Source organism: Oreochromis niloticus, linkage group LG1 (assembly GCF_001858045.2).
Source record: "Oreochromis niloticus isolate F11D_XX linkage group LG1, O_niloticus_UMD_NMBU, whole genome shotgun sequence".
Classification (NCBI taxonomy): domain Eukaryota; kingdom Metazoa; phylum Chordata; class Actinopteri; order Cichliformes; family Cichlidae; genus Oreochromis; species Oreochromis niloticus.
The window spans coordinates 13,214,204-13,229,185 of NC_031965.2; the positions used below are offsets into that span (position 1 = coordinate 13,214,204).

Genomic DNA, 14,982 nt, shown 5'->3' on the forward strand with positions numbered 1-14,982 from the left:
CAGGCCTGAATTGGACTCTTTATGGCCTGAACAATAATGGAGACAAAATATGGATTACATAGAAATTCATCATACACTGCAAATGAGCGTGCAGCAATGTGCATATAAATATGTATTTTCCTCAGCCATGGGGATAAACAGGCCTGTATATTTAGAAAAATATGCTTATTATTATTCAGGCGTGAGATTCATCTCAGGCTGCCTCACCCGGATGAACGCGCTGTTCTTTGATGTTTAGAGTTAAGATAAGAGTCATTGTTTTATGTTTTTGCCCATGAATATCTGTAATTCACGGTATGCCAATTGTGCATTTAGCTTTATATTCTAAAGGTTGATGTTTAGAGCTTTTCCAGTACACGGAAGAACAATGAGCAGAGCAGAAGAGAGAAAAAGCATCCAGTTAAATCTTTGTTTTATTTTGGTGAATGTTAGAATAGTAAGTGAGCGCTGAGAAAGTCTCATATTAAATCACCACTTTTTAAGTTAAGCAGTAAAATAATAGTTTGCAACCTTTTTCAGGATGTCTTCCAAAGACAGAATATTTTTCCAACTATGTATTAATAGTTCTCTTCACGTTCTGGTGGTAAATTAATTCCACTTACCCAGTGCTGTTGTTTTCTATTCTCTTTTCAATCTTTTAGTATTCACCATTTTAGTCTTAAAAAACAAAACTAAAACAAAGTTTGCACAATTCTAACCAACTTGAAAGTCAATATTTGGTATGACCAGCTTTATCCTGGAACACAGCCTGAACCCTTGTAGGGAAGCTTTCTTGTCATTTATTGAAGAAGTCTTAAAGAAAAGTTCTCCAGGCTTCTTGAAGCTTTCACAGCTCTTCTTTGGATGTTGGCTTTCTGTTCCGTTCTCTGTCAAGATGACCTGTCACCACTCCATAAGACCTGTTGTCACTCATTTTCAGTCCCGTTCTTGTGTAATTTGGCATATTTCAGACTTCTCCCTGTTTCCTTTCCTTAATAATGGCTTCTTGACAGCCACCCTTCCACTGCGACCATTTCTGATGAGGCTTCAGTGAACACTAGATGCATCAGCTGAAGGGTAACGTGCGTCTCTCAGGTCCTGTGTCAGGTCTTTGCTGGATTTATTTCTTAAAGAGTTTCAGATACTGCTCATCTGCTGTAGACACTTTTTGTATGCCTACTCCTTCTTTTGTCCTTGTGTCCTTCTGTGACAGGCTGTTTTCAAAAAAAGTGCCTAAAGATATGTGCTGCCCTCACGACACGTGACCATGTGAAGCTAGACAGCCAGCGAACAAAATAGATGAGATCTTCCACACAAGGCTTGCTTTTCTTGCTTTTAATGAAGATCTTTTGAAGCCTTATCCTCTCTCAAGGCTTCTCCTTTCTATTTCTTATTTGTAACTGAAACATACAGAATATGAAAATAAATTGCTAGCTAATACACATCTTAATGACCTAGCTTAACACGTGCGTTACATTAGCATCACAGTTCACTCCATGTAAACACATATAAAAGTCATTTCTGAACACAATACTTACAAAGACGAACGTTTCCCAAGGTACAAGCGTGTAGGGCACTTATAGCGTGTACATGAACTTATTCACTCTTTTAATACTGCCGAAGCACTTTTCACAACATTAACGGAGAAAATACGTCAAAGATAGGTGAATGATCAGAGCGCTCCCTCGCTCCCATTTCCGCACATACAATACAAAGATCGCTTGTGATACCGATGTCTCACTCTGAGCAAATTTCAAACACACACATCTTAACTGTTTTTAGCATGAATTACTTATAATATTTCTTAACTTTGAACTTATTTATCACCTTGCTTACGTAACTTAATCAGATTATACACTAACTACTGACTTTTGACCAAAAGGCATAACACTCCCCGCTTGATATAACACATTATATCACTATAAACATCAATACAACATATTCAAACATCATTTAACATCGAAGAATATTCATTCAGTCTCTGCAAGCAAAACAACAATCTCTGAAACTGGTCTGAGAAACATTTTAACAGTCCCATCTTTTACAGTCCGCACTTCCACTTTTCGGACCTTCTTGTCGCTGCTGGGGAATGTTTTTACTACTAGTCCCATGGGCCATTCATTCCTGCTGGCTTGGGAGTCCTTCAGCAGGACCACATCTCCTTCTTTGACATTAGGTCTAGTCTCTGTCCATTTTGCACGACTTTGTAAGGTGGACAAATATTCTCCTTTCCACCTTTTCCAAAAGGTATCAGCAAGTTGTTGAACATGTTTCCATTGTTTCCCAAACAACTGCCCTGATGAAAAGTTCCCGAGTGGAGCAAACACAGCACTCATCTTCTGCGTTAGTAACATTCCTGGAGTGAGTACTGCAGGACTGTCAGGGTCAGTGGATATGGGGACAAGAGGCCTTGCATTAATAATTGCCATCACCTCAGCCATGAAGGTGCACAACACTTCATGAGTAAGACGTGTTTGTTCAGTTCGTAACAACATGGTATCCAGAATGTGCCTGGCAACCCCTATAAGGCGCTCCCACGAGCCTCCCATGTGAGACGCATGAGGGGGGTTGAATGTCCAAACACACCCTTTCCCTTGCAGGTACTTCCCTACTGCTTTGTTTCCTGAGTTTAGCCCTAATTCCTTACAAGCGCCCACAAAATTGGTGCCTCTGTCTGAGCGCAGAAACTTGGCTGGGCCCCGAATAGAGAAGAGCCTTCTTAATGCATTGATAAAACTATCAGCAGACATAGTCTCTATCAGTTCGATATGCACAGCTCTAGTTGACATGCATGTGAATAACACAGCCCAACGTTTGTTCTGGGAACAACCACCTCTTGTACGACGCGTCACAATTGTCCATGGCCCAAACACATCTAGGCCTACAGTGGTAAAGGGTGGTTCAGGGGTGACTCGGTCTGCGGGCAAGTCCACCATTTTCTGGATCTGCATTTTGCCTCGCAACTTGCGACATGTGACACACCTATGAATGACAGATGACACGAGCCGCTTCCCTCCAATTATCCAGTACCCAGCACCACGGATAGCTCCTTCAGTTATGTGTCTTCCTTGATGAGCTACTTGTTCATGATAGTGAGTTACAAGTAGCATGGCGATGTGGCTGGTAGATGGGATAATCAGAGGGTGCTTTTCATTTTCTGTGAGATCGGCAGCGGAAAGACGTCCACCGACTCGTAAGAGACTGTCTTTGTCCACTACAGGATTGAGCTTTTTGAGTGCGTCAAATATGCCACTGTCCTTCTTTCCTTCTTTAATGTTTTCAAGCGTCCCTTTGTAAGCTTCTTGTTGGACAGCTCGAATGATGACTACTTTGGCTCGGGTGAGTTCTTGGACATTTGGTGTCTCACTGAAACTTTTCCATCCCCTTTGTCCGCTTGTCTTTTGAGCAAAGGATGTAACTACATGAATGAGTCTGGCTATGACTCTGCAAAGAGTGGTCCAGTTTGAGTACTTTTTGAAACGCTCTGAACCTAACTGTGGCTCTGCTACAGTAGTTTTCATTACTTTTATTTCTGGACGTATCTCTCTGTCTTTTTCAGGTTCGATGAGCGTGAAAGGACCAGTGTGTGGTTCTGTGTGTGTGTCAGAGTACAGAAAGGGTGGACCTGAGAACCAGGTACTGTTCTGCAGGTCTGGTGCTGGAATGAACCGAGTGGCTTGGTCAGCTTGATTGTTATCCAACATTTTCTGCATGAATTGGATGTAGTGATCTTTCGTTTCTGGTTTCTTTTCCAAAGTCTTTCGGAGAGAGCAGAGGCGTTTTAGGGCTTGTTTTCTGTTGTCAGGGAGCCTCCTTCTCGGTGAGCGAAAGGGTAAAGGTGCAACCCAGCTGTTCTCTTGGTTTTGATAAACTTCATTGTCCATCATTGTCAGGAATGCTTTGTCGTCGATAGACATGGCTTGTTTGTTATCACCCTCAGATCTAACAAACACAGAGTGTCCCAAATCGTCTGTGACGCAGGCAGCATTCATAGTGACCCAGTAATTCTCTTTAACGTGAATTGTGTTTGGGCAAGGCTCAAAATAGGATGCACGTCCATTATCTAAGGTGTGTGTTTTGTAGACAATGACCTCTGACTGACTGTGCGCTTTTCCTAAACACACCTCCCCCACAATAACCCAACCCAGGTCTAGCTTTTGGGCGTATGGTGCATTGTTGGGTCCGTTGATTTGCTCACGTACCTTATGGACCCTGATGACGTCTCGTCCTAGGAGCAAAAGGATTGGGGCGTGGTGGTCAACAGGTGGGATGTTATCTGCGACTGGAAGAAGATGTGGGTGATGCTGGGCAATCTCTGAAGAGGGTATTTCAGATCTATTGTCTGGAACAGAGTCACATTCAATTAAAGGGGGTAGCTGGATGTTGACTTCTCCATCCAAGGACTCGAGGAAGAAGTTCACAGCTCTCCTACCTGAGGTTTGTTCTCTGCCAGAGCAAGTCTTTAAGGTGTATGGAGTGGGTCTTGCATTGATATTGAAAAGGCTGAAAAACTCTGACTTAACCAGTGACCTGTTGGACTGGTCGTCTATTACTGCATACATTTTTATAGCTCTCTCTTTTTGGCCTGCGGGATACACTTTGACTAAACTGATCTTAGAACATGAACGTGGGCTATCACTTTGGCCACATACCTCTGTGCACTTCGACTCGACTGAAGGTGAGCTCTCAGTTTGCTCTTCATTGTCGTTGTTTCCTGGTGTAGTACTCTTAGGGGCAGGAGTAGGACCACGATGCATTGCAGATAAGTGTTTAAGGCTGTCACACTCGATACACTTAACCACTGCTTTACAGTTTTTTGCAATGTGTTGGACAGACCCACAGCATCTGTAGCAGATGTGATGCTCTTTCAGATAGGCTTGTCTTTCTTCAATAGGTTTGTCTCTAAAAAGTTTACACTTTTTGAGTGGATGTGGTTTTTTGTGGATTGGGCACTGACGATCCGGTTCCTCCATGTTCTTTGGACTGAGATTATTCTGGTCCGGCTCTGCCGTAATGTCCATTTTGTGTGCTGACACAGTAGGTTTGCGACTATATGACCTCAGTTTTTCTGTGGGAGAAGGGACATGGGTGTTGGCCTTGGACATAGCAAAGCTTGGGTCATTCCTCATTTTCGCTTGCCGTTGGACAAATTGTGTGAAAACTGAGAAAGGAGGAAATGACACACTGTGAGTCTCCTTGTACTGTGTTCCTACAGTTGTCCACCTTTCCTGTAGGTTGAAGGGAAGTTTATCCACTATTTGCCTGACTCCTCTGGCTGTGTCGAGGTAAGCAAGTCCTGGGAGTGCGCCATCTTGTTTAGCACACTGTAGCTCCAATAAGATGTCACTAAGTTCTTGCAGCTTAACATTGTCTTTATTTGTGAGTTTGGGAAAGTCCTCTACCTTTTTTAAGAGTGCGTCCTCAATAGCCTCCGGTGAGCCGTAGCACTCTTCAAGGCGTTGCCAGACCATCTTCGCACCTGCAGCAGGATTGAGGGTGTGCACAGCACGAATCCGCTTAGCCTGTTCGGATGATGTTGGACCCAACCATTTCGTTAGCAAGTCTAATTCCTCTCTTGGAGACAGATTTAAGTCTTTGGTTGCGCTGATGAATGAGGTTTTCCATGCCCAATAGTTTTCAGGTTTGTCATCAAATTGCAAAAGACCTGTGCTGACTAGTTCTTTGCGAATTAGGTATTTTGCAAACTGTTGCGTTTCACTTGCTTCCGGTAAGCAGTTGTTAAGGTTGGGGGTGTGCTTTGTGGAGTTGGACCAGTATGTGTCGACTACACATGTGTTCACTGTTTGCTCCTGTTTCCTTTCTCTGTTTACAGGTGGTGGTTTCATCTGAGAGTTGGTTATAAACGGATTAGTTATTTGTGTACTGTCTTGTACATCTACTTCATTGTCATTCCCTTTAGGAAGCTGTGCTGGGTCGTGCTGAGTGTCTGGGTAGAGTAACTCATGTTGTTGTTGAACATATTCGTTAGTGCGGTGCACTGCACTGATGGGCTCAACTTCCTCACAGAGTTCTCCATAGAGCTCCCCGCTCTGAATCTCTGCTTCTTCATAGGCTGAGGCCTCTGCTTCAGCTGCGGCTATTGCTTTTTGGCACTGGAGGACATGTAGATGAGCATCCAGTTCCGCTCTCTGTTTCATTGCATTGGCTTCCTTTTCAGCGAAGGCCAGTTGAGCTCGTGCTGCTTGAGCTTTGGCGTAGGCCCTTGCAGCTGCAGAAGCTGTTGATGAGGATGTCCGTTGAGACCGCCTTGTCGATGTTCTGGATTTCTGCGACTTGGTGTCGAATGGCTGAGACTGTTGCTGCATTGTAGCTGATTGAGTGGCGATGTCTGGTTGCTGTTCACCACTGGCTGCTTCGTCTAGCTCTTCAGCAGCGTAGTCTTTTAGATAATTTCTTCCTGAGCGTAGACTCATGTTGCTTAAAGTAGCTCTGTATGCTTGAACCCGCTGAGTAGGCGTCTTTTTACTGTGCTGCCCTCACGACACGTGACCATGTGAAGCTAGACAGCCAGCGAACAAAATAGATGAGATCTTCCACACAAGGCTTGCTTTTCTTGCTTTTAATGAAGATCTTTTGAAGCCTTATCCTCTCTCAAGGCTTCTCCTTTCTATTTCTTATTTGTAACTGAAACATACAGAATATGAAAATAAATTGCTAGCTAATACACATCTTAATGACCTAGCTTAACACGTGCGTTACATTAGCATCACAGTTCACTCCATGTAAACACATATAAAAGTCATTTCTGAACACAATACTTACAAAGACGAACGTTTCCCAAGGTACAAGCGTGTAGGGCACTTATAGCGTGTACATGAACTTATTCACTCTTTTAATACTGCCGAAGCACTTTTCACAACATTAACGGAGAAAATACGTCAAAGATAGGTGAATGATCAGAGCGCTCCCTCGCTCCCATTTCCGCACATACAATACAAAGATCGCTTGTGATACCGATGTCTCACTCTGAGCAAATTTCAAACACACACATCTTAACTGTTTTTAGCATGAATTACTTATAATATTTCTTAACTTTGAACTTATTTATCACCTTGCTTACGTAACTTAATCAGATTATACACTAACTACTGACTTTTGACCAAAAGGCATAACAAGATACAATTTAAAATTGTTCTATGTTGCCATTTAAATCAGCTGTGTTGGATCAAGGACACATCTAAAACCTGCAGGACACCGGCTCTCGAGGCCTGGAGTTTGACACCTGTGCTTTAATGCATAGCTCAGCATTAAGTGGCTTAAAAAGAGGTGGCTCAAGACTTTTGCAGAGTACTGTAAATTGTGGATATGAGTGTGTGTTGAGTGCTGAAGAGAAAAAAACAAGGGAAAAAACATCAAAGACACAAAGAGCTCAATTCACTGTTAACCCAACACTGTTATTTACAATATATGTGGCAAACACACAGTAGTCATCCTTGCTGCATATATATATGTGAGTATTGACAGAAGAGGCAGCATATACCGTATGGATGCACACACGCAGAGACAGGAAAAGCTGACCTTGTGGTTTTAGTTTCAAGGACACTGCCATCGATCTTCTGGTGAAGGGGGGTCACTCTGCAGGTGTATACTGGATTAGTCTGAGAGGGCTGGGAAGGGAAAAAATACAGCTTTAGCATTTGTGTGTGTGTGTGTGTGTGTGTGTGTGTGGGGGGGGTTGCTACATATATATGTACAGTACAGCCTCTTTGTTCCATCAAAAGTCTTTGTCTTTGTTACAGAAGAGAATTTGAGACCTTATTACATGAGAGTGCACACTTGGGACACGCACAGACCTACTTCAGCACAAATTACCTAATGAACATAAATATGCAGAAGTCTTGTGCTGCAGTATCTGCTTTTGATATTAGTGTTGCCTTCGGGGCAAAGAGAATCTCCCTTTGTTTGAGCAACAGGACATTTCCTCATGTAAAATGCAGCAGAGGAGAATATTGAGCAGTAGCATTTCTTCTGTCACAGAACGAACAGTAAGTCAGCGAGCATTGATTACATATCACTTCATCAAAGTGTTTATGATAGAAAACAGTTGCAGTGCAGGGTGTGGCATCACACTTCAATTTGTCGTCTAGAAGAATACAGTGTGGTAAGCCAATGTCACTTTGCCCCGCTGTCTGCGGAGCTGGCAAGTAGTGGCTCGGGGCAAACTCTTTGAAATATCGCTCTGTGACAGTGCAAACCTTCACCTCAGCTCAGATCTGCCTAAATGATTTTAGCTGTAGGTGAGAAATCCCAGCTTTTGATTTAGCAAGGGAGCATGCAAGTAAAGATTTCCCAGTGGAGGGCAAGTTCACAGATATATATCCAGAGAGGTAAATGTCTAGCTCATTTCCAATTATGGTTTAACGAGACGGATTGAGGTCAGAGCCAGAGAGCACGGCCACGGGAACCAGCCGTGAGATATACTTGTGGGAATGCCAAGGGGGAAAAGGGGGCACAAGGGGTGGTGAGAAAAATTGGAAGTCCTAGCACGCCACCCTGAGTGAGAGGAATGATTTTTCTCTCTTTTGCCCTCCCTTTCTTTCATATACGCACTCAAGGAGCAGTCGGAGGCTGGGGCCTGAGATGGTGCCAGCCGCCCATAAAGGCTCCAGTGATTCTGTGTGGAGAGTTAACCTAGCAACCAAAGAGAGAAAGTGAAGCAGCCGGCTCCTTTCTCCGAGGTCCACTTTAAGACTGTGTATCAGGAGAATATTGTCCTCTATGATAACTCCTCCAGCACAATGCATTATTTCAAAGGGGCTTGGCAGAAACTGCTCTCAAGTCAGTCGAAAGTCAATGATATGGAGAGGAGGGAGGTGACAGCGTAGTTCAGACTGACAGCTCAGTGACTAACTGAGAGAGGTGTCGCTGCCACTCTTTTCGAAAGGCTGACTATTGTCTTAGCTTGTTTGTTCGCTCGCTCTTTTCACCGTGGCTTCCTGCAGACAAGGCCCGAGAAAGCCTCAGTCCCGCTACAAATCCCTGTTTAAACATCTTGTAATAGTTTGGGATTCTACCTCGAAACAAACATGCATCTTTGTTTCTCAGCAGATGTAATCCCTGCGGTCGGGTTCTAATTGAGAAATGCATAAAAGATTAAACACCTACAAGTTTAAAGGATTTACAAGCCATACAAGTAAGTACCATTAACACATACGAGCAGAGCTGCGGTCACACGCTTTCTTTGAACAGATGCTTATGAAAGCATCAGTAGTAGCAGCTGTAAAAGCAAACTTTTTTTTATCATGATTTGAAATCTGTCACCTAACGCACACAACAGCTGGGTTTCTGGCATGATATTGCACAGCACGTCGCCTCTTTATTAAAAAAAAAAACAACTTTTTAAAAGAAAATATATTGTTCAGTTTGGAAGCTGCACTTGCGGCAGGTGTTTAGCTGGTAATCTCACTGTCAATATAGTAACTCCTTGATTTCATCTGCCAGTCATATGGAAAGCAGGGCCTGTATTTGGGCTTTAAATTTCCCCAACTGTATTTTTTCTTCACCTTGCCAAATGGAATGGAAAATGGAGAAGACACAAAAGTGCTTCGAGGACAAAAGATATATCTTTGCAAAGGTCAGGGTGTTTGTTCCTCCAAGATATTGCTCATGATTTTGCATACGGTCGTCTGGGACAGAGTCATGTGTATGTGTGAGCAATTGTGCATGTGTGCATGTGTATGCCTGTAGGTGAGGGAATATGTGTGCACATAAAGCATGTTCGTCTTCAAGAGAGTGTGTTTCTTCAAGGCCTGCTGCTTGTATCAGTTTACGACAGCCCCGGAGCTAATGCGATTCAGAGCAGAGAATAAGGCTGTGCATTTTAACAGCTTGGCCAGTGGCGCACAGCGGCCAGCAAAGCGCGAAGGAGCAACAGTAGCCGAGCTATATGTCTGTGCCAGATAGTCTACCAGGGCTGCTTAGTAAGGAGCTGCAGTTCCAGCCTGTCTCTCCAAGGGACCAGGCCAGGCTGAGACATGAGGAAACAATCTGAGAGGGAACAGAAAATCATTCACCTGTTTATATCTAGTAGCTCACAGGTTGCTTTCTGCTCCAATCTCCTTTGCTTTTCGTCCTTCCCCCAATTCCATACTTCCTTGCAAGCGCACCCATCACTCCAGCTGTCAGTGTGTGTGTGTGTGTGTGCATGTGTGTATCCATGCATGTATGCTCATAAATCACCAGGAAAGCTACTATCTTGAGTAAAACCATTTTATCCATCAGGGAGTAGAGACAATTCTGCATGATCTACATGTGTGCAACCTTCGACACGCACGTACACATAAATGCAAAAAGGACACTGCATGACAGACACCTCACACAGCACAAAGTCACATGATAGACAGTCGGGGTAATTAATGTAGACAAAAGGACAGATATTTTCAGTCAGGACAAACCATGTGAGAGCACGTGAATGGGAAGTCGTACATCATGTCTGAACAGTATCTGTCAGTCTAAAACTGTATGTTGGACACTAAATACAAACCTATTCAGGGCTTACATTTTCCCACCATACAGCCAGAATTGGATGGACAAATCGTGATACTGTGACGTATTAACACAATGAAATTGCTTATATTGTCCTTACAGTAGTAGTTGAAGACGTACTCAGATTACCCTTTACTTGTACTAGAGGTATAAGTGCTGTTCAGTCTACCCCAGCTGGTCATGGCAGACGGCTGCCCCTGCCTGAACCTAGTTTTGCAGTCTTTCTTTCAAAAGGGAGTTTTTCCTTCCCACTGTCCCCAGGTGCTTGCTCACAGAGGGTCACCTGATTGTTGGGGTTTCTCTCTATTATTGCAGGGTCTTCACATTACAATATTACTGTATGTGCCTCAAGGTGACTGTTGTGATTTAGCGCTATATATTTGAATAAGCTGGAATAACACAAGCAGGTTGTGCATTTGAAACAAATTCTGAACACATTTTAATGGCCACTAAATTATTTTTACTTTCCACAATAATTAGTTAACACAACAAAACTCCGCTTTCAGCTTTAGGTTTATTTTAAAACTATTTTTTTGCAGACCTCTAATGTAAATGTGGCTGTTGCTAAAGCACTTTGGGCCAACTTGTGTTGTTTCAGTGTGACATACAGTAGTGCATTTCCAAAAAACATAAACAAAATTCAGTGGGCTACATACCTCAGGTAGAGGATAGAAACAAACGATCAATCCTTTTGTACAAATATTGATCCATTATCAATACCAGCATTTAGATCAAGACATCCATGTTTATTACTCACAAGGGGCCACCACTGAATGTAGCTCCACATGTTGGATCTGGCAGATTTTTAACCCATGTGTCCTTTCTGATGCAGCTCCAAAAGGATTTGTGTTGCTTCTTAGGATTGAACCAGGGATCCTTTTCTTGTTTGTCAATTGTGGGAAACACTACAGTACAGACCCATTTAACTATGTTTGGATATTTGGATAATGTTTACTGGAAAAATGTTTCTAGGTGTGTCTGTGACATATTCAACCACTTTGTCTATCCAAATAAATGTACTGCATTATCAAAATAAACTCACTTATTTATTATTTATTTGGTTCTCACAATAATAAAGCTTTATTAGAGTTTTTTTCAAGGAATAAATCAGCTGAAACAGACTAAATCACATTGCAACGTCAAGGTCAAGGTCAAGGTCAAATTTATAGCACATTTCAAACAGCTGATGCTGCACAAAGTGCTTAACAATATAAAAATGGCATTAAAAAGCAACAATGCAATACAATAATAATAATAAAAAAACAATAATAGGACAATAAAAGAATTAAAACAATAACTAAAACTAATTCAAATAAGACCAAAGTGCTTGGATCATAGTGTGTTAAAAGCCAGGGCATAAAAATGTGTCTTTAGTAATGATTTAAATTGCTCAAGTGTTTGTGCAGATCTAATATTTAAGGGGAGACTATTCCAGAGTCTGGGACCTGCCACATAGAGAAGGATCTATCACCACGGGATTTGAGATAAGTCCGTGGGATGGACAGCATTAATTTTGAGCTAGACCTCATGGTTTTTCCTGGAGCATAGGCAGAGAGGAGCTCAGACGGGTAAGAAGGGGCTCGGGCATTAAGTGACTTAAAAACAAAAACTAAAACTTTAAATTGGATCCTGTAGGAGACAGGAAGCCAGTGTAAAGAAGTTAAAACTGGGGTTATATGCTCTCTCCGTTTGGTACCAGTTAGCAGGCGAGCAGCTGCATTTTGAACCATCTGAAGACGATGGATGGTGGCCTGATCTAGACCATAATACAATGAATTGCAGTAGTCTAATCTGCAAGTAAGAAAAAGGTGAATAACACGCTCAAAGACTTTAGCCGGGAGGTATGGCTTTACCTTGGCTAGCTGTCTTAGCTGAAAAAAGCAGGACTGAACTACTGCACTCACCTGCTTATTCAATTTAAAAGAACCATCAATGTAGACACCGAGGTTTTTTACATGTATTTTACAATACAAGGAAAGGGCGCCCAGAGTGCTGTCGATATGATTAAAGTTGCCAAAAATGACAACCTCAGTTTTATTTTCATTTAGCTTTTAAAAATTTAATGACAACCACTGTTTGACATCGTCAAGACAGCATAATAAGAGCTGGGGATGGTCTGACCCTGCTTTTAAAGGTAGATAAATCTGCAAATCATCAGCAAAACAGTGAAATGAAATGCTGTACCGCGAGAAGATGGAGCCCAATGGCAACAAATAGAGTGCGAACAGGGCAGGACCCAAAATAGAGCCTTGAGGTACACCGTATTTAAGAGGGGCTATTTTGGAGTTGTGGGGGCCCATATTGACATGAAAAGACCTTTCTGACAAATAGAACCGAAACCACTGTAGGGCAGATCCTTTTAGGCCAGCATGAAATTCTAGCCCTGATAACAGGATGTCATGGTCGACCGTGTCAAAAGCTGCTGACAAGTCCAACAATAAAAGGGCAGCAGGGCTGCCAGAGTCCAGAGTTAAAAGAATATCGTTAAAAATCCTTAAAAGTGCCGTCTCAGTGCCATGTAGTGACTTAAAACCAGATTGAAATTTTTCAGAGATCATATTAAAATCAAGGTCATTACATTATTGGCCTGATAAACTGCACAGACAATAAAAACTGTACAGGTCTAGCTTAAATGTTTAAACACCATTACAACACAATTGAAAGTTGTCATATTTGCTACTAGGAATACATAGCAAATTTTCTCAAATTTAAATACTAAAGCAAACTTGGATATAAGTAAAATGTACCTGCACTTGATTGCCACTCTACCTTCAAATCTGCACCAATGGTACTGCCAGATAAAAAGAATGGAACTTTATACATTATTTTAATGTTGCACAGTGAAACAAACTTTATTTTTTTTAAAAGCTGCAATGAAAAAGCACATAATAAGAGAAGGGATAGAGAAGAGGATGGAAAAGTGTGTAGGAGAAGATTGCACAATAAAAGAACGATTAGGCACAGCAGATCAGAAAAAAGGGTTGAGAGTACATTGCAGCAGGGAGATGAAAAATAGAGAGGGAGAGCCGGCAGAACAGCGAGAAGAAATAGCTCAGAAGCAGGGATGGAGAAGGTTGTATTAGCAAGCTCAGATTAATGCAACAGCAAAGGGGATTGTTGAGAGAGCCTTTCATCATAGGAGGCGGCGATGGCAGCGTGACCGCTCGCTCCTTCTCAGATCCTGACCCCGTGTTATTACAGAGCAGCTCTCACCAGATCGCCAGGCTAAATGAAGCCATTGTGCTTACTGTGGCTGGCCTGATGTTGTTCTAATGAAGACAGAGACACGTGTCATATGCCAACCTGCAATGTTATACGTCAGCATATCATAAACACCAAATTTGCCATGTTTCCAGACAGATGCAAGACCAGTTGCTGTGCATTTATTTAACCTGCAGCTGATGTTGCCTGACATCAGATTTTGAAACTAGAAACAGAAAACGTGAGCAGAGACTGAAGTTACACTACATTAATATCACAAATTAAGGACATGTGGTCTGTAATATAATGTGTGGTTGTTATGCCATTTGCAATCATCAACAACAAGAAATTTATATTATATTTAGTTTATAGTTTGACTCCTCCGCTCTTTAAATGATTTCCGCCTTCCTCTGAATTGCCCAGTTGTTACTCCTCTGTTCCCCGGGGTCTTATTTTTTCAAGTTTAAGCAGCAAAGTAGGTTCTTACAGCAATTTTACTCATTTTAAAGGGTTAACGAATACACATCCTTCTTACTGATACAGATCCTCCACACCCTATTTTCCCCAACAGCACACACAAACAGAGGCCAGAAATGTTTGAAAAAGGTCCAGTGGGTTCCTCTGGTTATGTTGACTCATCCATGTGTGAAACGGAGACCAAATATTTGCTCTGCATGGCTTCAGCTTCTCAGCACACCTGCTGCATCTGAACCCCACGGCCATCAGCACCACAATAACAGACATATTCATTAGATTTCTGCTCATCATGCCGAGCATCTGGACTGTGAGGAAAAAAAAAAAGAAAACTGAGCGAGGTAGGCACAAAATGGGCTGGCAAGTAAAACTACATGTAGACCTTGGAATGACAACAGAATTAATGAAGTGTTCCAGCTTTTTAAAGCTGATATAGTTCTGTCTTTTAATCAACGTGAAAAAGAACATTTCCCTAACCTCGTTTTTCTCCTTCTCCTTTTCTTTTTTTTTAGGATATTTTTTAAATCCATTAGAAACCAGCCAAGACAGAAGGTTTATTATAAATCAGAAAAATTATAAACTAATTTTATAATGTTATTGAGCTGCATCTCTTAATTATAAAATATATAAATGGTTGTCAGAGGTTTTGCATAACTAATACCAAACATCTATCAATCCATTTTCTTAAGAGCTTGTCCAGTTCATGGTCATGGAGAGTCTGGCATGGATCCCAGATATCACAGGGTGGGGGAGATGACTGTAGCTCCTGGACATGATTCCAGTCCACAGCACGACTTATAGTAAACAACAGTGGTAAAATAA

At 42.0% G+C, this 14,982-nt stretch overlaps 2 protein-coding genes across 2 annotated transcripts; both read right to left on the reverse strand.

Annotated features, from left to right (window-relative positions):
- Positions 1-1,221: 1,221 nt before the first annotated feature.
- Positions 1,222-5,724, reverse strand: LOC109201994 (uncharacterized). The gene is made up of 2 exons (XM_025908696.1): positions 1,518-5,724; positions 1,222-1,379 (listed from the first exon to the last, which is right to left on the reverse strand). Exon 1 carries the CDS (start codon positions 5,448-5,450, stop codon positions 1,950-1,952), a length of 3,501 nt encoding a protein of 1,166 aa, XP_025764481.1. The 5' UTR covers positions 5,451-5,724; the 3' UTR covers positions 1,222-1,379; positions 1,518-1,949.
- Positions 5,497-7,101, reverse strand: LOC109202240 (uncharacterized). The gene is made up of 3 exons (XM_025909048.1): positions 6,763-7,101; positions 5,645-6,624; positions 5,497-5,501 (listed from the first exon to the last, which is right to left on the reverse strand). Exons 2-3 carry the CDS (start codon positions 6,411-6,413, stop codon positions 5,497-5,499), a joined length of 774 nt encoding a protein of 257 aa, XP_025764833.1. The 5' UTR covers positions 6,414-6,624; positions 6,763-7,101.
- Between the last annotated feature and the right edge of the window lie 7,881 nt (positions 7,102-14,982).

Excerpts from the sequence above, each read along its gene's own strand:
- LOC109201994 (XM_025908696.1), bottom strand. The coding sequence starts at position 5,450 with ATGGTCTGGCAACGCCTTGAAGAGTGCTACGGCTCACCGGAGGCTATT.
- LOC109202240 (XM_025909048.1), bottom strand. The coding sequence starts at position 6,413 with ATGAGTCTACGCTCAGGAAGAAATTATCTAAAAGACTACGCTGCTGAA.